General features: G+C 41.5%; 1 protein-coding gene across 21 annotated transcripts in view; it reads right to left on the bottom strand.

The window, feature by feature from the left end:
* Positions 1–26,321, bottom strand: part of CELF4 (CUGBP Elav-like family member 4) — a 583,999-nt gene that overhangs the window by 94,239 nt on the left and 463,439 nt on the right. For 10 of the 21 annotated variants that reach the window (XM_078153279.1, XM_020985716.2, XM_020985719.2 and 7 more), the window contains exon 4: positions 11,158–11,268. The exons of the other annotated variants lie outside the window; for them this stretch is intronic. In XM_078153279.1, coding sequence (XP_078009405.1) covers positions 11,158–11,268 — 111 coding nt within the window. The remainder of the gene's footprint in view (positions 1–11,157; positions 11,269–26,321) is intronic. 21 annotated transcript variants of the gene reach the window in all.

Raw genomic sequence — 26,321 nt, 5'->3', positions numbered from 1 at the left:
ATGGGAATCTCCACTTTTGATGTCGCTTTTCTGGGTTAGACAACACTGGCAGGCAGCACTGCCTCTGGGACGTGTATAGCCATGAAAGTGATCTTTGACAAACTTCTGCCATTAGCACATAAGAAATACTCAGCTTTTTAGGCGAGTGAGTTGCTTCTTCAGCCCAGAGAATTTGGAGGGGTGAGGTGAGGAGTTCAGTATGGTAGGGATAACTTGGGTATTCACTGGTGGGAATATGAAGGTAATAGGCCAGCATGAGCAGACCCATAATGATAAGGCACTGAAGCCAGGAGGACAGAGGAATACTCTAAAAGGGAGATGGACATTAAGGTTAGTTTAGAATCATAGGATTCTCTATTTGTGAAGTTGCTTAATTGTAAAACTTTATATCAGTGGGTTTTAAACTCCCACTACTGGATTTGGTTCTTTGCTCTACTGTGTCAAGATCTTTTTGGATCTGGATTTTTTCTATCAATATGTTAGTTGTCCCTCCAAGCTTGATATCATCTGTAAATCTGACAAGCATACCTTTATTCCAAGTTATTGATAAAAAGCTTGTGCTATTGCTCAGGGCCACAGACAATTTTGGGGTCTTCCACTAGGGACTGCCTTCGAAATTCATGGGGAGGGCAGGGTCAAAATGGCAGAGTAGGAGGAAGAAGTACAGTTGAGTTCTCTACTTCATCCACAAAGATCTGGAAGATGTACCAGAATGAATTCTGATTGGGAAATCCAAGAAAAAAGTCACAATGAATAATTTTCTTACAGCCCAGGGCAGCGTAGTGTGACAGGCAGGGAGGACTCCTGACACTTGGGAGGGGATCTGGCTGTATGCTGGGCATTTCAGAGCCCAGTGCCTGAAAGAGCCAAGACTAGGCACTAGGGTAGGAAGCACCAGAGCAGGAAGAGATCTCAGGGGATCTCTGAACTAGCACAGGGTACAGGAATAAGTGCTATGTGGCAGCTCTGTATATGACTACCAAGTTCTAGATTGGACTGGAGTACACGGGGAAGTTGGAGAGGAGTGGTCCCTAGAGGGCCGTAGCTGTGTACAGAGGAAGGAAGCAAACAGTAGCTGTGTGTCTCTGAGCAGAGACCTCAGCTCTCTTCCAGTCCAGGATGGAAGTTTGCAGTGGAAAAACCGGGATAGCAGTTCCAGGGCAAAGGGGAACTTGTAATTTAGGCACTCTGAACCTGTAGCACCTCCCGGCAGGCTAACAGCCCCTGAATCTAGCAGCAGTCTACTAAAACTCCCCAACCAGAGACAAACCCACAGACCCAAACCTGGGTCAGGAATTTCCAGAGCTCATACCTGCAGGGTAGTGAGCAGATATCACTTCAGATCAAACAATTTGAGGAGCTCTGAAAGCTTATAGGCCCCCCAGCTTGAACTGTGAAAGCAGCAGAAGGATGAAAGAGGACACAAGCCCAGGCCAGACATTTTCCCTAGAAGTACCCAGAGCCCAGGACTAATGCAAAGTCCAGACTCAAGAAGGAGGCTGGAAGAATGAGAAAACAAGAAGAATCCACGTAAAGCGCTGTTTTGGTGACAGGGAAGCTTAAGACTCAAACCCGGAAAAAAAATGTCTCAAAGACATCAACAAACAAAGGTTGAAAGAAAAAAATGCAACTCAAACATGAGTCCCAGAATTCCTGGAAGGGTTAAAGCAAGACTTTTTTTTTTAAAGTATTAAATTGACTTGGACCCATTAATGACTACTTTCATTCCATCTTTTCTAAATTCACCTAACTGTCCTATCGTTTAGCCACCATCTCTACAGACTATATCCAAGTGTAGGGCAGAAGGCTTTTGTCAAATGCTGAAATCTAAATCTATTATGTTGATGTCATTTCCCTGAACTACCTCCCAATGCTGTGTGACCTGTGAAGCCTTTAGTTATCACGACTTTGTTTTTTAAGTGTTGGCAAATTATCCTCTTAATAATGGGTTCTAGATTTTTTTTTTCCAGGAATAGACAAAGTTAAGCTCATTGATCTGCCTGCAGACCGCACTGTTTTCCTGTTTTTTTTTTTTGGCCATTGGACAGGTGCTTTTTTCCAGTAACTATCCAGTTCTCCAAAGATAACCACCAGCAGCTCAGCCATAACATTTCCTATTTCTCTTTAGTCCCCTCGGGCACTAGTACTATTGATTTAAATTCATTGAGGGCAGCTTGATATCCAGTCACTTATCCTTAGTTTTTGCTACCTGTTAACCATTTTTTATTTTCTTTTTTAAAGTTCAAAAGTCACGTATTTATTTAAAAGAGAAAACATAATCTAAATAAATTAAGAAATACAGCTTTCTTTCTGTTGTCCATTATCATCATCCCATCTATCCAGAGCAGTGGTCCTGTACCTTTTACCATCTCTCTCATCCCCAACATTGCTTTAACCACCTCCCTCCTATGCATGGATGTATTTAGCGTCCATTGATAGCCTAAATTTATTCTGCTTAATTAATCAATAATAGTATTAATTATATTATGTAATGTAACATGACTATAATATAATTAATTATGACTATAATTAATTATGTGTTAATATATTTATATGATATATCATTATTTATATATTTATTTATATTCCTTATATAATATATAATTATTTATTTTTTAGTCCTAGTTACAGAACAAGGCTTTTTTTGTATTCATCATCAGTTACTTGTCCTTTCATCTTCTCTTTATGCCTTTTAAAAATCTGAGTTGTTTGCTAAGTTCCATGTGTATCCATATTGGTCTCCTTAGGCAAGTCCCTTTTTCCTTCTTCTGCTATTCTTCTTCCTATGTTGTACCTCTTATTCTGTGTAATACCAGGCTTATCAAATCTATGTGCAGTTTTCTCTGTCCTCCTCTCTTTTAAATTTAAAGCTCCCTTGATTAGATTTGCAAGACTAGGCAAATATGTGTAGCAGGGTTTGGGATTGGAATACTTGGTCCCTTGGTACTTTCAACACTTGGTTCCTTAGTTCTGCAAAGGGGAGGGAGCAGCTCTTCCTAGCTCAGATGTCAATCATCTTTGATATAGTATTTATCTCCCTTTCCCTCTCCCACTGTCATCATGGGGAATCAAGGGATGAAGCAAGAGCCTCTGGTGATACATATTCTTTAGCAAGCGACCAGAGCATGCTTCACTAGAAGAGATTCTGTTTCATAGGAAGTGCTTCAATCTAATCTTCCAGCTACATATGTGTGTGTGTATTTACCAGCTCTTATTCCAATATTTTGAGTTGTGGTACAAGAATCCAAATTCTATCCTCAGACACCACCTTCTTACCACCAGTCATTTATTTTTCCAGTCTGACTTTCTCTTATGAATAACCTAGCTTCAATTGGCAGTTGTGATAAAAACACCACCTGGATGCTCAAGGTCTTCAGATTTTTGTTCAGGACCTCATAATCCTTGCCAAAAATTTCTATGTTCCTTCTGGCAATATCTTTGCTTCCTATATGAATCATAAGAAGTGGGGAGTGGTCATCAATTTTGACAGTTCTTTAGGGGCTCTCCATCAGGTCCAGAATGTATACCTCCATGAAGATAGCAGATGTCACAGTCCTTTCTATCAGGTTAACAAACATCTGCCTTGGTATCTGTCATCAGAGAACTGCCAACCACCTTGTCTTGTCTTCTTTCTCTGATCATTACTGGATGAAATTCCACCTGACTCTGGACACTATCCTTCTAATGATATAGCTTAAGATTATATTACTTTTTCTTTTTCTTTTTTCTTTCTTTCTTTCTTTCTTTCTTTCTTTCTTTCTTTCTTTCTTTCTTTCTTTCTTTCTTTCTTTCTTTCTTTCTTTCTTTCTTTCTTTCTTTCTTCTTTCTTTTTTCCTTCCTTCCTTCTTTCCTTCCTTCCTTCTTCCTTCCTTCCTTCTTCCTTCCTTCCTTCCCTTCCTTCCTTCCTTCCTTCCTGCTTCCTTCTCTCTCTCTCTCTCTCTCCTCTCTCTCTCTCTCTCTCTCTCTCTCTCTCTCTTTCCCTCTCTCCCCCCCTCCCCCCCTTCCCCCCTTCTTTCTTTCTATCTATAATTATTAAACTGCTGGCTCCTATCAATTTAATAAGCAAAAGTTAATGGTAAACACTTATTAGGTACCTTGTCCTTGTGGAGCTTATAGTCTAGTTGTTTATAGTTCACTAAAACCCTGAGGTTTTTTGTTCTTGTTTTTCCCCACATGAACTGCTGCCAAATGCACAGAATCATAGAATCTTGGAGATGGACGAGACTTCAAAGCCTATTTATTCCTATACAACCCTGAACAGGAATATTCTCTACATCAAACCTCTAAGTAGATGTCTATCCTCCACCACTGCCTTCTGAGACAGTTTAGTACCTTTTGGGACAACTGCAGTTTTGGGGATGTTTTTCCTTATATTCAGCTAAATCTGCATTACTTATAACAGATATTTGCAAAAAGACCACCATGCAAGTAATTGCAGTTTAGTCACCAACATTTTTTCCCCTCAAAGGATGATGATGATTTAAAGAAGTTCTATGGATAGATACTTTGTTACTTCAATGTAAAGGTGATTTTGCAAGGTCAGAAAATACAGGGATAGGGATGGAAACTGGTATGGGGAACTTCCACGTAAGGAAATTCCTTTTACCAATAAAGATCCATGTGTTCTCAGCAATTTGTCCTAGATCATTGAATGGTTAAGTGACTTGCCAGAGAAATACAATTAGTATGTGTCAGAGACTATATACATATGCATATATATATATATATATATATATATATATATATGTATGTATGTATATATATGAAAATATTGTTCAGAGTAAAGAGTGAGAGGGACCAGACTTAGAGATTATATAGAAATTTCATTCATATAAATCTTTAATACTTTCTTTGAGAAAAGAATCAGACAGTTCTAGACATGGAGAGTGCCAGATAACATCACAAAAAAAATGAAATTGATTATATTCTATCAGATTGGAAATGACTTGTTATTGATGTGAGACTTTTTCCTGAATACGCTGTCTGTTTATAATCAGGCCACAGACTTATCAGAGTAAAGATCAAAATTGAAACTGAATCAGAAGACAGAATCATCATGAGAAGATATGTAATTCAATTAAAACAACTCCATATGATATATTTAAACAAGCTATCAATACAAAAAAAAGAAAGAAAGGAAGGAAGAAAAGGAAAAAAGAAATGGACAGAAGAAAGGAGTTTCATACTGATTATAATAATTTTATATGGAAGTTTAACTTATGTAAATCAATTGACAGACAAGAGAGAACAGAACAGCCTAAAAACTTCCTTAATCAGCAAATATTGATCTGCTTTTCAAGCAGAGATATGCCAACTGAGGGCAGCACACATTGTATGTGTGTATGTGTGCGCGCATATACACATGCACACATACATACACACATGCATCCAAATAGGTATGTATATATGCAAACATACTATATAAATATATACATAGGAAAAGTAGTGCAAAAAATGTCACCACAGGAATATAAGACAAAAAAATGTAGATGGGCTGGCCACGTGGCAGAATGAAGGGCCCCAAGAAATTGAGTGGACCTCCTGTGGCAAACTTATGGGAGGCTATGGACAAGAGTCACACAAAATGGGAAGACAAGGGTGGGGTATGATCTGTATCATAGGGAGGAATATTCATATTAATCCATTTGTGTATTGCAATTGTCAAAAAAGACTTGCCTATTATTACTTATTATTCCTAATATTAACAGCCATTTATTACTGCATGTGAGAGTATTTTTTCTATGGTGAAATTGTAATGATAGAATCCTGGAAGACTGCTACCCTGGAGGACATGGGAATCATGAGTCATCAATGAAGACTTGGAGAAGTAAATGGAGTTGATAGTTTGGAGTGGAATAGACATGATTACTCATTTGACTTAGGTTTGCCAGTCATCTCTACTCTGCAAATACACCGATTGCTGAAGGTGTCCCACGGACAGGAAAAGGGATATTAGTGCGACCTGTAACATGGTGCTTTGAAATAGGGAGAGAAAGCGGGCTGCTCTTGGCAATTTGAGAAAAGAATCACACATAAGGACATATAATTCAGATAGAGTTCAGGAAACGGCAGGGGCTCAACAAGGCCATGTAGACACTTGCCTTTACAATGCAAGAAGAAGTTGAATTCTACCTCAGGGCAAGCTCAGCCTTGTTGGCTGACTAGCATATATACTTTAAGCAGACTACCCCAGACATAAGGAGAGGTACTATGAGGAGAGAGAGAGAGAGAGAGAGAGAGAGAGAGAGAGAGAGAGAGAGAGAGAGAGAGAGAGAGAAGAGAGAGAGAGAAGGGGTGAGAGAGAGAGAGAAGTGTGAGAGAGAGAGAGAAGAGAGAAGAGAGAGAGGAGAGAGAGTGAAGGGGTGAGAGAGAGAGAGAGAGAGAGAGAGAGAGAGAGAGAGAGAGAGGAGAGAGAGAGGTGTCAGGGACTGCACAAGATTGACAGAATCAGGAACTACTGAGACTTTCAAAAAAGTCAAGAAGGTTATTAGGACATTGGTGCAAGGTGCCCTTCAGGGCAGGAGAAAAATCTTTGGGTTACAGATAGGCTTCCTCACTGAGGATTCCTTGGGGAGTAGAGGAGAGGAATAGAGACAGGAGCAAGTGTCCCATAAACCTAGCCAATCTGTAGTGATTTTAGGATAAAACATATTCATTCTATGCTTATGTAATTAATACTATCTTATTTTTTCCCTTTAGTAAAAAAGAAAAGCTCCTTTAATAACTAAAAAAAAAAATCTGAACTTCATCCTGGCAGAATTAAGTAGGACAAAAATCGCTACTTAGCCCAAGAGAACAAGAGGAATCAGGGACACCCATCATAGTTAGACATAGTAGTGGCAACAGCCACAGCTTCTTCAACACCTGGAACTAAGCTGTGTGACCTGGGGGCTGTTAGAAAGGTAGGAATTTAGGCTCAGGAGAGGCAGAGATTATGAATTGTGATAGTAGATGCCAGGGTTTCCCCCTTGCAGAGCCTATGTGCAGCCTTCTGAATTTATCCCTGTTAAATTTCATTGTGTTGGTTTCAGACAGTGTTCCGGCCTGTTGAGAGCATTTTGAATCTTTATCCTAACATCTATCATATTAACCATTCCTCCTAGCTTCATGTCTTCTGCAAATTCGATAAGCATATTTTCTATGTCTTTATCCAAGGCACTGATAGGAATGTTGAAAAGGACAGGGCTAAGGACAGGGCCCTGTGGTATTGCTACTAGAGTTCTCTCTGGGTCGATAGTGATACATTCATTATTACTCTTTGGGTTTAATTCAACCAGCTGAGAATCCATCTAAATTGGACCCCACATGTCTTTATTTTGTCCACAAAGATATTACAAGATTCTTTGTCAAATCCAGACAAGCTATATTTATTGCAATTCCATGATTTATCAATCTAATAATCTTGTTTAAAAAAAAAGGAAATGAAGTTACTTTGGAATGCCTTGCTCTCAGTGAACGTGTACTGGTTCCTAGCGATCTGCTTTCTCTTTCTGAAAGTTCACAAATCATCTGTTTAATTCCTTGTTCTAGAATTTTGTAGGGGATTGAAATCTAGCTGACTGGTTTCTGGTTTCTGGTATTTATCATTGTTCTCTTTCCTTTGGTCCATTGCTGGCCTCTTGCTTTTTTTTTTTCTTGCAAAAATTATCAACAATTGCCCTGTGATCATATCTGCCTGTTCCTGGTATGCTGGAGCTGGATGGAATGTAAGGTTACCTTGTTCAACCCCTTCATTTTACATATGAAGTAACTGGGGCATAGAAAGATCCAATGACTTGCTTCAAATCCTCTAGCTAGTTAGTGGCAGAACCATCTCTAGAATCTAAATCTCCTGATTATCAGTTCAGGTCTTTCCACTTCACTGTTGCTCCCTTTTCATTCAGCACCATCAGTAACAATTTGGTTGGGTCTGGATAGTTTAATATTCAAAGTAATTAGGTGCTCCCTTATCTCTCCATCTATCTTGGGCATCAAATCTCCTTCTAGGGTGTTTGACTTGCTGTTTTCTGGTTTGAACATCCATCTACCTGATCAAGAAGATGGAAGAAATGGGGTCAAGTACTTCTCTTTTATCACTGGTTAGCATTACACCATTTGCCCCAGTCAGTGGGCCTTCCCCTTCCTTGTTCATCAACTTGCTGTGCATGTAGGTGTGTGTGTCTATAGTATATGTATATATTTGCATGTATGTATGTGCCTGTTTTATTTTCTTAACATGTTTCACAGGTTTCAGTTCATTCTGGGCTTCCTGATTGTTCTTATATGTTCATATCACTCTTTTGTATTCTTTCTTCGTCATATGACTTTTCTTTCATTTTTCATGTATGTCTTTTTAAAAACATGAGTTCATCTAAGATTCTCTGTGCAGTTATAGAACATTCATTAGATGCTTCTCCCTTCTTTTTTAGAGACTCCCATTCCTCATGGGCCTTATTTCACACTCTTCTTCTTCATACATTCAGTATTCCTGCTAACCATTCCCTTAATTTCATGATGTAATCTCTTGCCTCTGTGCTTTTGCCAGGCTATTGCCCATGCTGGGGATGCACTGTTACCATCACTCTGGAAATTAGAATTTTCTCTTGCCTTTGAGGTGAGGTATAGGTCAGGTGCCACCAGAAGGCCATTCCAAATGTCTTTCTGTTTGACCTATTCTATACAATTATCTCACTCTTGCATGTTAGCACAACCAGTTCGGGTACAAGTGAAATTAGTAGTTTAACTAATAATTAGTCCCGCTATTACTGTATGGGGAGAGTTTTTAGCTGAGATGTTTGAAGAGAAAGTATAATGACCACTACTGACGGATTGTAAGGTTGGTCCTATTATGCTTGGGTTGATCTGGCTATTGGCAGAGAGAGAGGTTCAGTTTCAAGTAAGTTTCCTAGGTCTCAGGAAGGGTCCTGCTGCATTTTCTAGGTCTCTCATAGAGATTTCTTCATATGGGTGTTTTACTTTGTGTCGTAGCCAATTCACTGGCCAGTGAAAAAGCAGACTGGAGGTGTAATTGTGTTATCTTCTAGGGGAAAGGGAGGAAGAAGAAGAGGCTTACTGTCTGCCCCACCCCCAAGAACTGGGTCCATTTACCATGAAGGGCTAGTGTGTGATGACAAGACAAGTCAAATACAACGAGGCTACATATCTAATATTGTGATTGACTGAGATTCTTCCCTGTCATCATAGGGTTATGTTTGAAAAACCCAGCTATAACATTTGTGTAATAATTTTTCAGTTATGTGTTTTATTCCCCTACTAGACTGTAAACTCCTGGAGAACAAGGATTATAAATCTTGATTTTTGTGGCCTTGAACATGGAAAGCACTTAGTGTCTTTTGCACCCCTTCTAGCTTGAGCTCTATGTATGACTCTAAGACTCAAATTGAATTGAACCCATATCCCTTTTAGAGTTTTTGGTCATAAACCCCTACCTATCTTGCATCTGAACTTGATTATCCAGTATTCATTCAACAAGCATTTATCAAGTACGTAATCTATTACAGATGAGAGGCAGCATAGCTTAATGGATTGGGGCTGGCTTTAGAGCCCCGAGATGACCTGCATTTGAGTTCTACTTCTGACTCATACAAGCTGTATGACCTTGGGCAAGTAGTTTAACTTCTTCGCACCCAAGGCTATCTCTAAGACTATAACGGCAGAATAAGTGCTGACTGCCTTGACAGAGGGAATTTCTTTACCCAGAGTACCCTTTACTAATGAAAACAGAAGTCCAGCCAAAAAATAAAAATAAAGTGTCAATTACTGTGCTAGACCTTAGGGATACAAACAGAAGACCAAACAAATTCTGGCCCTAAGGAGTTTACATTTTATTGTTGAAAGCTGTTATTCTCAAATCTAGAGAACATGTCTGATTATGCCTGGTATATGTCTTTCCTTTCTTAGCTCTTATGAACTCTAAAATGGCATGGTCCCAATCTCCATAAGTTTCCATGCCTTCCATATCACTAATGGCTTTTCTTAGAGATCGAAGTGTTAGCAAGACAAGTAAAAAAGTTACCATTTCAGTCTAATGGAACTTCTAGCAGATGTCAGGAGAGTTGAAACCCCCATTATTAATATGGACTAGATTTATAATCTAGGTTGGAGAAGAGACAGCCTGGCATCATGGCTAAAGGCTTGGCCTTGGAGGCAATAAGACCTGGGTTCAAGTCCTGCCACTAAAACATACTGTGTGATTGTTAGCAAATTAGAACCTCTCAGAGCATGATGCAATTAGAAGTGACAGAGAAGCTGCTGATGTGTTCAGTGGAGGGAGTTTCCATAACAGGGAACTCTTTTATAGAAAAGCATCTTCAATTGTCTCCATTTGGCTTGGTAGTCTACAGTATACTCCCACAATGATATCCTTTCTCTTTTACTTCTCTTTTTATCCCTATCCAAATTCTCTAACCACACTCCCTATGTCAGATTGATGGATTTCCATGCCTTCTTGAGATGCAGTGCTACCCCCACCCATCCCGACTACAGTCAGATCTGTTGCTTTTTGAGTAAGGCATCTCTTTCCATTCTCCCATTGCCACACTCTATACACCAAGTCTCATGAGATTATACTTACCATGTTATGTTAAAATTTCTTATTGACTTTGTAACCCATACTCTGTGCCTTGGTATATAGACATCTTAGAACGTGAACATTATTTCCAAACTAGCTTCTTTGTTACATTCCTCCAAGAACCGAGCACCACCTCTGCTATACTGCTTCTTTCTACATCACACATGTTCTTCTGCATAATATCCAGTTTTACAGCTTTGTCTGGACCTTTTTCTCCCTCCCACTCAAATTTCTGCTTAATGACTGCTTAATGTTTGGTAGGTCTTAGAGCTGTGCACCAGCCACATACTCTCCAGTCCTCATGTGGTGTTCTCTGCCTCTTACCAGACAGGCAGCATGGTGTAATAGAAAGAACATTGGTTTCAGAGTCAGGAGCCCTGGATTTGAGTCCCAGCTCTGATACTTATTAGCTGTGCAGCCCTGAGCAAGTCATTTACCCTTTTTGAGCCTCAGTTTCCTCATCTGTAAAATAGGGACAATCACACTTGCTGTTGGGAGGAAAGTGCTTTGCAAACCTTCAAACACTATAAATGTGAGCTGTTATTATTATTATTATTAATTATTATTAGTTATTGCCAGGAGCTCACCTTTCTGGTTTCCATGGCAATGATCCAGAAAAACAAATCCTGTTCTTTGACACCATCTATATAGCCAGCTATTTACTTCCCTCGTCCTCCTTTCACGTCCATAGTCATGACCTTCAAATGAAAGAAGAGATGAGTCACAGAATCTTAGAACTGTAAGGGACCTTAGAGATCATCTAGTTCAACCCCCTCATTTGACAGATGAGGAAGTTGAGGCCAAGAGACAGGAAGTGAATTGCCCAAGGTCACTCAGCATGTGGCAGGTCCAGGACTTGAACCCATGTGTCATAACTCCAGCTCTAGTGGTCTTTCCACTACACCATAAAATATTTGCCCTCTCCAGGCCATCCTTCATATTGCTGTGTCCCCCAGACTTTTGTTTGCTAACCAAAACTTCAAAGTATCTAGAGATGCAGTTCAAATTTGTTTTCTTTTCTTTTTTTGTGATGGCATCATTTATTCCCATGTGCATCAACAGAAGTGGACAGTGATGAAGGATTCTCTCCACCATCTCATGGATACATCGTCTGGGAAGACAGCACACATCCTGATTAACATGTCAGGTTTACATACCTGTGTGCCCTTCTTCGGGGAATCAGCAATTACAGGGATACATCTCTTCTTTGTGAGTGAGGTCACAGGATTCCACCCACTTACCGGTGCCTGTGAATCCTCTTGAGAGTTTTAAGACGTTTCTTCTTCAGAATGTCTAGAATCACCCTTTCCAAGAGGAGCTTAGTTGCACTGTGTTTTCTCCTTCATTTCCCTCCAGTGCACATCACCCACTTTCACTCCCTCTGAATATTTTTCTTTCCCACCCAAAGTCTTTCTGATAACAACCTTTCTGATAAATCAGGTTTATCAGAAGTAGAGAGGTGGGCTTCACATGCATTCACTTTCCCCCTCAGCCAAGAGACTTTTTTATTTGCATGGTTAATTGGTGACTGTCTCTGGTGGGAGCATAAACATAGCCCCTACCCTGCAGGTCACTGCAACTGTTCCCTTGTCTTCTGAGTTCCTTTCTATCTAGATGAACCAGTCACCCTGCTTAGCCACCCCCTTCCCCCACCCCCACCTACCTGTTTCTGCTTCTGTTCATGCAGCTCCTGGGATGATGACTCTCTGGAAAAGCATTGCTTTGAAACCTGCTAAACCCCACTCCTCTAGCTGGTAACTTGCTAACTCATTGAATGTTAGAAATTAGCAAGTTTTTAACCACTCCCTCTTAGACGCAAGACAGCACCCAAGAAGACACTTCTTTCTTTCCTCACACACTCAACGCACAAGCATAAACAGTTTTAGCATTCCCATTTTTTAAAAACTATTCACAATTTGGGGATGGGTGGGCTGGGCTGTCCTCGTTTATGTCATTAGTTTAATTCTCCATACTATATGGTATATATATATATATATATATATATATATATATATATATATATATATATACACACATATACACACACACACACACACACATATAATTATATATGGCATATATACTCCATATATGATACATGGTATATATACTACATATACTATATATGGTGGATATGAATGAGTGTGTTGGTGTGTGTACACACATTTATACTCCATAAACTACAAATATATGACTGCTTCTCAGGCTCTTTTGCTGGCTCCTCATCCTTATTTGACCTCCCAAATGTTGGTGTTCATCCAGCCTTTGTCCTCAGGCTTCTTCCTTCTTTATCTCTCCCCATGTTTCTTTGATGATCTCATCCACTCCCATGGCTTCAATGATCACCTCTATGTAGATGGCTCCCAAATCTCTATATGTATTTACAATATCTCCCAAGAGCCTCGGTCTTGCATCATTAACTGCCTGCTGTTCGTGTCCTCTTAGTTCTATCCTTGTACATCCTAAAATGAATTCATCAGCTTTCCTCATCAACATGCCCTTCTTTCCAGCTTCTCTATTTGTGCCCACATAGGACTTTCTCCCCTGCACCACTTCATTCATGGCAGCTAGGTGGTATGGTGGGTAGAGCACTAGGGCTGGAGTCAGGAAACCTTGAGTTCAAATCTAGCTTTGTACACTTAACTCTGTGACCCTGGGAAAGTCACTTAATCTCTGTCTTGCCTCAGTTTCCTCAACTGTAAAATGAGTATTATAAAAATAGCACCTACCTGACAGGGTTGTTTTGAGGATCAAATGAGGTAATATTTGTGAAGCACTTAGCACCATGTCTGGCACATAGTAGGCACTTAATATGTGCTTATTCCTTACTTCTTTCCAGTTACCCAGGCTTGAAAGTTTGTAGTTCTTTTAACTCTTCCTGCTCCTTTGACCAATCAGGCACCAAATCTTGTTAATTCTTCCTTTACAATGTTTCTCATCTCTTGTTTGCCTCTTTTCTTTTCTTGACAGTCTCTCAGCCCCTGCACCCTCAGGCGAATGTCTTCTGTATCTAGACAGCCTTAGCTATGTTCTACCTTACACCCATCTTCCTTTTTCACCAGCCTCTTTATTATCCAGTGTACACCCTACCCTATTCCCTTTCCAGTTCTGGAACCATAACCAGATCATTACTGTCATTGTTACTGGAAAGTGTCTGTCAATCTACTCTTCTATGACTCCACTTATCATCCCTGTAATTTTCCAAATTAAAATACTGACCATTAGCCTGTATGTGTTTTGTCCCCTTATATATGTTGCCTCCATAGACTCTGAGTTCCTTGAGGGCACAGACTATTTCTACTTCTGTATTTGTAACCCCCCCTTGGCCCCCCACCCCCAGCTTAGCACAGTGCTTGGCATGTGTATGAAATGCTTAATAAATGCCTTTTCACTCATTTATTCATTCTACTCACACTACCACTAGACTAATTCATGCTCTCTTCACCTCTTGCATGGTTTGTGGTCAGAGCTTCCTAACTGGTCTCGATGCCCCTAGTTTCTTCCTTCTTCAGTCTATTCTTCACACTGCTACAAAAATAATCATTGTCATTCACAAGTCTAACAATGCCACTCCTTTGCTAAATAAACCAAGACAAAGCCCATCACTGTCTCCCTGCTGCCTATAGGATAAAACACAAACTCAGCCTGGCACTTGAAGTCCTTCCAAACTCGGCTCTAACCTGCCTTTCTGCCTCATTTTTGTGTTGTTTTCCTTATTCAGTCTTTGCTACAGACAAGCTGGACTCTCTGATATTATCCTGCCCTTTTCCACCACTGTCATTCATCCAGGCCCCTCTCAGGAACTATAAAAGCACTTCTTCCTCATCTCTATTTGTTTGAATCCTTACCGTTCAAGGCTCTGTTCTGGTGCCACCTTCTTCATGAAGTCTTCCCTGATCCAATTAAAAAGAATTTCTCCCCAGCCCACCACCAATTTTCCTGAAGAATTTGTCTGGATCCCTGTCTTTGCCTCTATTAATTCTACTTATACTTATTTGTATATGTGACCTATGCTACTCCTGTACCCCAAGTAGATTGCAGTCTTTGAGGGCAGGAGCTATGTTATTTTTCATCTTTCTATATTTGTTATTTTCTTCAATGTGCCTTGTACATTGTAGGTTCTTAATATATGTTTGTTGAGTTGAACTGAATAGTGTAGTGGAAACTGGTTTGGGAAGTCTAGGTTCTGTTTTCAAATGATGCCACTGACATATTGAATGGTCTTTGGTAAGTCACTTAATTTCTCTGAGCCTCAGTTTTTCTCTAAAATGGGGATACTTACCCCCATTCTGTCCACCTAAAGGGAATAGTGTGAGGATTGATTTAGAGAGTGAATATGAAAGAGTTTTGTGAAACATGTGCTATAATAATGACAGTTATAATAAACATGTTAAAATGTTCTCCAAGCCCCATCTTCCTTTTCAAACCTAGCCTACCCTCTTTTTTTCAATGTGGACTTTCCACTCTAGCCAAGCTAATTCATTTCTGCCTTTATACCTTTATTCATTTCATTCTCCCTCCCTCAAATATTCAGCTCTTACTCTCTGTTTAGTTATGATGTAGTAGAAAGACCAATGGGCCGTGCATCAAAATGCCTAGGTTTTGGTCCCACTTTGGCCATTAACCAACTTGAGCAAGTCACTTAAAGTCTCTGGGCCTCAGTTTCCTCATTGAAAAAATGAGGGGGTTGGACCAGATTAAAAATCTGGCTCAGCTCTAAAATCCTATGATCTAAATCCTAGTTATCATTTAGGATCCATCTCAAGTCTGCCTCCTTCAGATCACACTGTTCTCTCCTTCTTTTGATCCTTTACAATACCTTGTGAACCATACAACTTTGTTCTTAATCACACACTGCCCTATATTTGTCTCAGATTGTTTTAGAGGTATTAGTCTTATCTTCTCATCTAGACTGGGAGCTCCCAAACAGGCAAAGATAATTTCCCTTTCTCTCCTCTTCTCTACAGCCCAGTCTAGCACAGACTGAGTACCTGGCAAGTACCTAGTGAATGATGATGAATGAGTCAACTGGATGGAATGAGCACAGGAGAGGGACTCATCAAACCAGAGGAGGTCCTCTGAGATACCTTAAGAGGTTTCTAGATCTAGATCTGGAAAAGACACAAGCAGTTATCTAGCTTAACCCTTTATTTTTGTAGATGAGGTAATGGGGAAGGACACAAAGGTTAAATGATTTTCCTAAGGTCACACTTGGTATAGCTGAGGTTCGAACTCAAGTCCTCTGTCTTTAATGTCCAATGCCCTCTCTACTGTGCTACATAAAATCCCTCTGATGACTTGTTGGATTTATTGTAGATGGGATTCTTGGGCAAGTTTAGATTCAGGCTCTGAGATCTCTTAGGATCTTTCAGGTTCAGTGAGGAAGAAGACCTGAGGCTGAGCTGATCCGCTGCATGATCATGTGTCCAGCTCTCCCCCTCTGTACTAATTCCCTTGCCTCCTCCAAAGTTCCTGATAGCCTTATGTGCCTTTCCTAGCCAGGATCAAGGATTCAGGAGTTCACCAAGAACATTTTGTTCTAGTGGGCATTAGCCTGAAATCAGAATCAGTGAATGAGACAGCAACAGGAAGAGGGAGCTGAAATAGGAGAGACAAATGGGCAAATGCCAAGAAGGTAAAGACAAAGGGGTGGAGATTGAGAATTAAAAATATCCCTTTCTCTTGTTCATATGAACAGAGTAGTCAGCCATTGATGCGAGGTGAAGACCACCAGGCAGGTCCTTTAGATCATCATTGATTTAGAGCTGCAAGGAGCTATAGAGACCATCTTGTTCAACTCTCTTGTTTTACAGATGAGGAAACAGAGGCCCTAGAGGATAAATGGCTTCCCAGTGTCATACAGGTAAGTAGGAGTCAGCTAGGAGTTTGGTCCAGATCATCCTCACTCCCCTCCATTCCACCCAGGTGCCTTGAATACTCCATTAGTACTTCATTCTTTAGCCTTATGCATTGTCCTATGGGATCCTTTCTTAACATGTAAATTCCTCTGGGAAGGGTACCATCAAGATATTATCAGCCATGAATAGTTCAGTAGAATTCATTTACCAGGTTGCTTTTTTCTTTGCCAGCTAAGTGAGAGCTGTGCCCAGAGTGACTGGGAATTTGGATGATGGAGGGGAAGAGGGAACAGTAATTCTAGAACCTTGAACTCTACTTGGGAAGGCCAAGCTTGGGTAGAGCCTCATTGGGGGTTCTGGGCAGCTGTGGGAATAGGACAAAAACCCTCTCAATTTTGCTGGGCTGATCCTAGGCTACAGGTATAAAATCTGAGAAATTCTAATTAGAAAATGGAAAAACAGAAAAAAAAAATTCCTTTAAAAATGAAATTGTGGGTAAAATTGAAATACGTGACATATTTATTTTTATCGCTCTTCACAGATCTAGTTACTTTGCTAGCTTACGAACATACTATGTATTATATAACTTGATTTGCACATAAAATAACCAAGTTTGGTATATTTGGAGATGTGAAAGCCTGGGAAAAAAATGGAAATATTCAATGGAAAAAGGTAGGGTTTTTCCCCCCCTTCCCTCTTCTTTTCTAGGGGAGAACATCCCTAGAAAAAAAATCATCCCACAACTTTACTTTCCCTCTAGCCCCACTGACTCTTGAGATTTGCATCTGCAATAGGAGACCAGATTTTTTTTCCCTTTGGAATTTTAGCTCCTGGAGGTCAGGACCTGCATGTATCGTACAAGGTATGGTGAAAGAGGCTCTAAATCTGAAGTCAGAGGATCATAGATTTTAGAGTGGGAAGGCTTCTTAGAGGTCATTGGTCCAGCCCCTTCATTTTATAGGCAAGGAACTTGAAGGACAGAGAATTTGGTGCCTTGCTCAGGTCATGTAACTAGTAATGCCTGAAGTAGGATTTGAACCCAGGTCAGGTCACCCTCACCCCAATCCCACCATGCCCAGTTCTATCCCATGCTGCTTTGTGGGTCCTTGGAACCTCCTTAGCTTCAGTTCCTAAATCTATAAAATGGGGGGGGGTCTGACTAGATGACCTTTGTGGTTGTTCCTACCCCTAAATCTATATGCCTATGACCCTGCCATGCAAAGTTTTCTACCCAGAACTGGAGTCTACAGATAGTGGCGCATGACCTATGTGGAAACCATCAGGCATCTGGTGGTGCAATATAAATAGAATGCTGGGCCTGGAGTCAGGAGATCTAAGTTCAAATCCAGCCTCAGATGCTTAATTACCTTTGTGTTGCTGGGCAAGTCACTCAACCTTTGTCAGCCTCAGTTTCCTCAACTGTAAAATGGGGATAATAACAACACCTACCTCTCAGGTTTGTTGTGAGAATCAAATGAGATAATATTTGTAAAAAGCACTTAGCATAGTGCCTGGCACATAGTAGGTACTATATAAATGCTTATTCCCTTCCTTTCCCTTCTCCCCCTATTGCCCCCAAATTCAGATTCATCACTAGCATCAAGAATGTTATGATCATCAACAATAAACATTGGTTGGCATTTCCTGTGTACTTTCCTGTGTGCTGGAGTTGAGATGTGGAGCGGTGGAACAAAAGCCCAGTCTTTTTTTTCCCTTTTCTTTCTTTTCTTTATTTTTAGGCAATTGGGGTTAAGTGACTTGTCCAGGGTCACACAGCTAGTAAGTGTCAAGTGTTTGGTCTAAGGCTGGATTTGAACTCAGGTCCTCCTGCCTTGAGGGATGGTGCTCTATCCGCTTCACCACCTAGCTGCCCCAGAAGCCCAGTCTTTTGTTCATAACTGGATGAACATGAGGTATATCATGAGGTATAAGCCTCAGGACATTCAGGATAATGTCCAAGACATACTGGGCAAGAACCAGAATTAGACACCCACAAACCGTGGGAAACAGATGGATGCTGTGCTCATTAGGAAGTGCAGTGCTTTCACTGAAGAGTTGAAACACCTGGGCTTTAGATTCAGCAGCCTTGAGAACCAGCTAACTGTGTGACCTTAGGCAAGTTTCTTCTGCTCTCTGGGCCTCAGTCTCCTCCTCTGTTGGATTAGGTGACTACTATGGTCCCTTTTAGCTCTGGCCCTCCAGAATGTTACAGTTCAATATTTAACAAGCATTTACTGAGTGCCTACTAGCATCCAGGCACTGAAGAGATACTGAGGTTCTTACAGTTGGAAGGGACCTCAGGTCCTTTCTCGAAGCTAATAAGTGTCCAAGTCAGGATTTGAGCTCTGGTCTTCTTGATTCAAAATCTAGCATCGAATGCACCTGAAACATCTAGCTGCCTGATACCTCTGAGGAGCTTTCAATACATGAATAGGACATGTCCAAGAATGAGAGCTGCTATGTTTTGGTAGCATTTCAGAAATTTTGCCCAGTTACACAGAAATTTTGCCCTCATAATAGTCTGTTGGAAGGGCCTTAGCCAATAGGGTTTGTGCTGCTAATGTGATTCTATCTAACAGGCATGTATTAAAGATCTTCTGTGTGTCGAGCTCTGTGCTGGGCTTGGCTATGAAGAACACAAGAGAAGAAGATGTGGTTCCTGCCCTCAGGGGTATCCCAGTCTAGCCAGGGAGGTAGGATTCACAAAAACAAAACAATCAGAGAACAATTTGGAGAATAATAAAGGGCCAGATGGGACACTTTGGACTATGTGGACAACGTATGGTGAGAGAATAAAGAGATCAGTGTAGACAGGAGTTATTAGGGAAGACTCATGAGGCAGGTAGGACCTGAGCTAGCTTTTGAAGGATGGGCATGATTTGGAAAGGTGGAGGGTTGTTATGTCCAAATGGTCTTGAACTGTGAAGGATAATGATAATAGAACTTTCAGAACTTTCAGCCTCAGCCCCAGTTTCAGTCCTACTTAGTCCCATTAGAGACCATGACATTTGGGTTTGTTCTCTGAGTGGTTCTACAGACCACCAACATCCCACCAAAACTATTCTGTGATTGTTCCATAAATGCAAAACATTCCCCCAGATAGACTGGGAATTTGTTGTGGACAGGAACCAAGTCTTCTCTTTCCCTCACCTCTAACATCCAGAAAAGGGCTAGGCACACAGTAGGTACTCAGTGAAGACCAGTCAGATTAAATTCAAGGCACCTGGGTTTGCTCAACTGGTGGAATCATTTTGTTCAATTGTTTTCAGTCATGTCTGACTCTTCATGACTCCATTTGGGGTTCTTTTGGCAAAGATACTGGAATGTTTTGCCATTTTTTCTCCAGGTCATTTTTACAGATGAGGAAACTGAGGCCAACATGGCTAAGTGACTTGCCCAGGGTCACATAAGTGTCTGAGGTTAGATCTGAACTCAAGAAGAGGAGTTTTCCTGACTCCAGGCCTGGCACTTTATCTACTGCACCACCTAGCTGTGGTATTGTTACATGATAGGAAATATGGGACTGATAGATATCTCATTTCCCAGAATTGACTGAGCCTCTTGGTAGCTGGCAGACACAGCAAGCAGACTGGTCCTAAGAGTCCAACTCTATCTTATACTCTAAGTTTTTGAAAGGCTGCCTCAGTTTACCCCTGACCTTTACCCTGACCTCCCTGAGATTCTGGCCTTGTGGACAGTGCCTCTCCTTTGCTCCTATTGCCTCTTCCTTGGAATGAATTTTTAGTGGCTAGACCTTTCCAGGTCCAGTGTCTTGATATAGCAAAAGCTTCTTGGGTCCTGGCCTGATCAGTGAGCAGGCCCAGCCTCGATTCAGGGCATTGATATAGGGCTAAAGAGAGGCCAGCTGTGCTCCACTCAGGAATCCTACCACATTTAGAAACCCCTCACATCTAGGAGTCTATTTTTAATCTGGAAGGCCAGTCCTTTTTTGGCCCAGGGTTTTCTGGTCCAACTTCCCTGACAAGTTAAGATTCTCTTTGGTTCATCTGAGGGGAAAATGAGCTGTCTCACCTTCAAATAAAGGTCTCTTGATCTTTAGTATCTCTTTCTGGGGCTGTCTTCCAATTCCTACCCGAACCCCTAGGGTTTCCTTTAACCTGTTGTTCTTTATGGTCAGGCCCTATTGAGTTCTCCTAGAGGGGCACCTCCTATTTGCAGGTACTTGGTTTCCATAACCAGTGTAAAAGGGGCTATACCAAAGGGATTAGGATTTTGAGCATGTGAACTGGGGGGTGGTGGTGGTGGAAGAAATCCCCATAACCTTTCCTGTGATTTCACCACCAAGTCACACATAAGGGCAAGTCTACTTCTAATCCAGTCTGATGCAGACCTCCCTTACTAACCCCATTCTCATTTTAGGATGTCTTTTGGACACACACACACACACACACACACACACACACACACCACCACACACACAGAAACATAGACATACCTATGAATGCACTTACATGATGCCAGGCATATCACAATAAATGCTCATGCTGTGTGTTATTCACATATGCATATGAATAAAGAATGATTGAAACACCAGCAAGCATTTATTGTGCCCTATGAAGGGAGAGGGCAAGAAAAGAGAGAGTCTCTGGCCTGGGGAAGTTCATGATCTAATTGGGAAGGTATGACTCATGAACAGGAAAAAGAACATTTCCCCTCATCCTTCCCTACCCACCTTGCCTCAGTTGACATTCCATGGGGTGTCCTCAGTATACAGAATCACCATAAACAGTATAGAAAACATCCTCCCACAGCCACCTGCAACAGTCTACTGAGACCAACTTGTGAAGGCTGATCTCTTGGCTGGAGAGAAGAGCCTTCTGCCTCCATTTCAGGCCAGATAATGATGATGATGATGATGATAATGATAATAATAATAATAATAATAACAACAACAACTTTTATATGTGTACTTCAAGGTTTGCAAAGCTCTTTTCTTATATCATCTAATTGTATCCTCACATTAACCTAGGTGAGGGTCACACAGCTAGGAAGTGTCTGAGGCAGGATTTGAACTTGGGCCTTCCTGACTCCAAGTTTGATGCTTTTTCCACTGCCAGCTAGAATGGAGAGCCGGATTATAGATCACTGATTTGAGAGCTAGAAGGGACTTTTATCTGTTTCCTGTTTATGAGTCTTGTCTTCCCAATTTGATTCCCTGCCCTGGGGTGTCGCTGTTCTGATTGGTGAGCAGCTCAGATAGCCCATTTGCATGGCTCTAGCCACACCTCACCTTGACTCCCCAGGCGCCCTTTTTAAGTATCCCTTCTCTTTTCTCTTCTCCTCTCCCCCTCTCCATCCGCTTTCCACTTTTGGAACCATAATAAAATCAATATTGTCATTGTTACTGGAAAGAGTGTGACAATCTACATCCCTCTGGTTCTATTCACCAACTTTGTAAACTTCCAAATCAGACTACTTCACCCCTTGCTACCATTTCCCTATCTATATATCTATATTTATCTGTAAATAGATAGCTATAGCTATATCCCCTATTTGCATGTAAACTCTCTAAGGGCAATGAGTATATTCACTTTTATACTTGTATCCCCATACTTAGTGAAATTCCTAGTACATATCTGAGGAAGGGAATAAGCATTTACATAGCATCTACTATGTGCCAGGCACTGTACTACGTGCTTTTTTCCCCCTCACAAATATTATCTTATTTGATTCTCACAACAGCCTGGGAAGTTGGGAGGCCATTATTTTCCCTATTTTATACTCTGAAGCAAACAGAGGCTAAGTGACTTGCCCAGTCACACAGCTAGTAAGTGCCTGGATTTGAACTCAGGACTTCCTGACTCCAGGCCCAACACTGTGCCACCAGCTGACTCAAGTGAGCACTTAACACTTTTTTCATTCATTCATTCTTCCATTCATTTATTCTTTCCTTGACTTGTCTAGCCCATATCTCTTATTTTACAGATGAGGAAACTGAGGCTCAGAGAAATGGTGATTTGCCCAAGGTGGCAGGGAAGGAAGGAGCAGAGCCAAGACTCAAACCTAGGTTTTCTGACTGTAAATTCAGTGATTTCTCTACCACACTACACTTTTCAGGGTGTTTCTGGAAGGCTCCTTGAGTTCTGTCTCCATGGGATGCCAGAGAAACAGGCATCCTTAATAGCCTCTCTGTGACAGCATGCCACTTGGCTGGGCACAACAGTGTCCTCTGTCAGCCCTGGAATTTGCCTGGCCCCCTTCTGTCAAGAGCTCAGGCAATTGAAGCCACCATCAGGAAAATCCAGCAGGGGGCGTGCTTTCCCTACTTAGCCACTTTCTGGAAACAGTAGAGGGCCCTTCCCCTATCTGCCTTTTCCTAGTTTATTACAGAGCCTGGCAGAACAAATCCCAAGATAACACGCTCATAGCTTTAGAGCTGGGAGGGGCTTTAGAGGTCATCTAGAAAAATGAAGTCTAGATGGTTTGAATGACTTGTCTAAAATCACACAAGAAGTAAGTGGCAGAGCTAGCTAGGACTTGAATGCAGTGATAGAATCTTAGATTTAGAACTGGCAGGGACCAAAGCAGCCACCTAATCCAACCTTCTTGTTCTACAAATGAGGAAACTGAGGCTCAGATACATATTTGGGGAAGTCACTCAAGTGACTTGTCCAGGATCGCACAGCTACCAAATGTACAAGGCCGGATTTGAACTTGGGTCTTTCTTACTCCAAGTCTAGCATTCTCTCTGCTATACCGTTCTGTCTTAGGTCATCTAATTTCAAATCCAGTGTTTTTCTCATAGTACCCTGATACAAAAATATTAGAGCTAGAAGGATTCTAAGACAGGATTCTAGGGTATCCTCACTCTAAGACCTAGAAGTACCTTGTCCAATACCCTCGTTTTACAGATGGGGATACTGAAGCCTAGAGAGGGGAAAAGCTTTCTCCAAAGCCACACAACTTAGTCACAGAGTAGAGATGGGAGCCCACGCAGCCTGGCTCTGGGTGCTCTTTTTAAGGCATTTTCTGTCACTTAAAGAGTTTAGGAAGAGTTATTGTCACAGATGAATCCTGCTCCCCTATTTGCTGGATACAGTGAGCCCTTTGCCTTATACCTAAGCACTCTTTCGAGAATTGCTGTGGCTGGGGTTTGGTTTACCTTCTTTGGGAACTGACTTCTTTGGGAGTTCCTCCCTTAAGATATTCTAGAGGCATCTGAACCCTGCCCTCTCTAGCCCTGGCTCATGAAGATGAGCTGCAACCAAAGTGCTCTGACCTCTGCCCCCTAGCCATGGCTGTAGACTTTTCAGGTGTTCTGTACCTGGTCCTGGTACTGTGCTTTTCGGATTGCATCCCGGCCCTTGGTCCTATGGGCATCAATATGGTGCAGGGGTGTTCTGATAAGGACCCACTCCTCTGTCTTACCTTCCCTCCCTCCCTAAACTCATGATGCAAACCTCGGTTCTAGCCTTCAATCTTAGCACTGAAACCCTTTCCCCCAGCACCTGCAAATGGCTCCCACCTCCCCTTTCTCCACTTCCCCAGCCTAAATGATGATAATTTACCCCCAGGGGAGTTTGATTCTAATGTGCAGAAGGGGCACTAACATGAGAAGATGGCAGATTTCATGAAGAACACCCCTGCTGGGAGCATGGGGACAATTTATCATCTTGCTCTCTATTTAAGGGTGTTTGGGAGGCCAGAGCTTCACTGGTAGGATTTTCCCTTCCACCCCACCCAGAGTAGCTGCCCTATGTCTCTCCCTCATCAGACTGTAGGCTGAGATGGAGAGAGGCGTATTCCCCTTCAGATTGGGACCTCCCCCTATCTCCCTAGCTTCCAATTGGGCCCAGGGTTGACAAAGGCCTCGGGGTCTGGGCTCCATCTTCTCTGTAAGACTGGGAGGCCTTCAGAGTGTTGGGAGAACAAAGAGGAGGGATCTGGGAATAGGAGGGACCCTGAAGGGAGGGGATTGGGAGAAGGATGAGGGAGATAAATTGGAGTGGGAGCAAGGACAGGGAGAGTGTGGGAAGCAGAAGGAGTAGGAATAAGGGAGGAGGAGGGAGCAGGCCGGGAGAGACAGAGAAAACATCAGAGTTGATTATTTAAAGAGTGGGTGAAATTTACCATCCCTTCCCTGTGCAGGCCAGAATCCCGGCTGCATGTCACTTAATGTTTGCAGTTAAGTATTTACAGATCTGTTCCCATGGCAACAGAGTCTTCAAAGTTACTTTTACAATTCTGTTTTCTCAAATGTGTTTCTTTGGTTGATTGCACAGAGATTTCTGGAACCTGGCCAGGCCTGAATCACAGTCCCAGCCTCATCTCCCTCCCCTCCTTTCTCCTTGCTGCCTGTTCCCTTCCTTCTGTCTTTCTTCCCCACCAGATCCTGAATGCTCTGGCCCTGAGAGAGGCATGTGGGAGATAACATGACCCCAGGCAGAAGGAGAAGGGCAAATTCTCTCAGCTCTCTCTGAGACCCAATGCCAACTCGACGTGGGCTTCACTCTCCTCACTTTCATGGTCCTTCACCTAGCATCCTGAAGGGATCTCCTGCTTTCTCCTGCTGCTACTCATCCAAGCCCACCTGGGTCTGGACAGTTCTTTCCCTTTATTTCACTATATTCTGAGACAGAGATGTGTGTTTGTTTTTAAGAACTTCACTAGCATCTAAAGAAAAAAAGTATATCTATAAAGCACTTACTATGCGCTTTTCTTTGTATCCCCAGAACTTAGCGCAATGCCTGGCCCATAGGAAGCACATGCTAAATGCTTGCTTACTGACTACTGACCACAAGGTGTTGTGCTGAGAATTTCTGAGCCTGGGAATATTTTCTTAAGACATCTCTAATCTAGCTTAACTAGCACAGTGAATAGAGTGTTGGACTTGGCTGACATTTACTAGCTGTGTGGTACTGGGGCAAGTCACTTTGCCCCCTCTGAAACTATATTTCCTCACCTGTAAAATGGGGATAATAATCTCTTTAATATCTACCACACAGATAGAAGCTCAAATGAGATATTACTTATAAAGTATTTCGAAAACCTTAACATGTTATATGAATTCTAGTTTTTATTCTTATTCTCATTCCTCTCATTTGATAGAGTTGGGCTATAAATGATCCTGGAACAATTTGCTTATTGTTTTTTCATGTTTAATGTTGTTACTGTTGTCCTTATTGTTGTTGTGTTCTTAGTGAAAAAGGTGATCAATAATAGTTCATTTGCCTATCTCGCTGGCATCGGGACCTGGCCCCAACCTAGAAAAAGCTACAGTCTTGCCTCAGGAGAAACCTCTAGTACCTTCTTCTCTTAATTGACTAATTTTCAGATTCTTTTTTTCTTTCCAAGTCCCTAAGCAATCTGAATTTTCTTTCTGATTCCTTTGCTTCTGTTCTGAGTTTTAATTTGGGTCTGTGGATAGATTTCAAGGGGTCTGTGAATTTGGATGGGAAAAAATATCATTGTTTCAATATAATCAGACTCTTGTCATCCTGCATTTTTTACTTTTATGCATTTTTAATGCTATTCTGAGAAAGGGTCCATAGATTTACCAGGCTGCCAAAGGGATCCATGACACAGAAAGGACTAGGACCTCTGCTCTAGTTACTGCCATCTACTAACATGTAAATGTTCCTTTTTGGGCACTGTCTTATATCTCTTGGGTTTTCCTTTAAACTACTATTCCTTCTGTACCCCAAAACTTCTGGATTCTCCTGAGGAAGGGGGAAGAGGAACTCTTATGTGCTCTATGAAAACAAAAAACACACGTGTATCCATAGCAAACACAGTGGGTGGATAGAGCACTAGATTCAGAATCAGGAAGCTATGAGTTTGAATCCTGTCTTAAATATATTTATTATCCAGGTTACCCTGGGCAAGTCATTCAACCTCTCTCTGAACTTCAGTTCTCTCATCTGTAAAATGAA

The sequence above is a fragment of the Phascolarctos cinereus genome, unplaced genomic scaffold (genome assembly GCF_003287225.1).
Source record: "Phascolarctos cinereus isolate Bilbo 61053 unplaced genomic scaffold, phaCin_HiC Scaffold_4;HRSCAF=312, whole genome shotgun sequence".
NCBI classification, from domain to species: domain Eukaryota; kingdom Metazoa; phylum Chordata; class Mammalia; order Diprotodontia; family Phascolarctidae; genus Phascolarctos; species Phascolarctos cinereus.
Note: the sequence above shows the minus strand (reverse complement) of the source record. Positions and strands in the feature narration are given on the sequence as shown.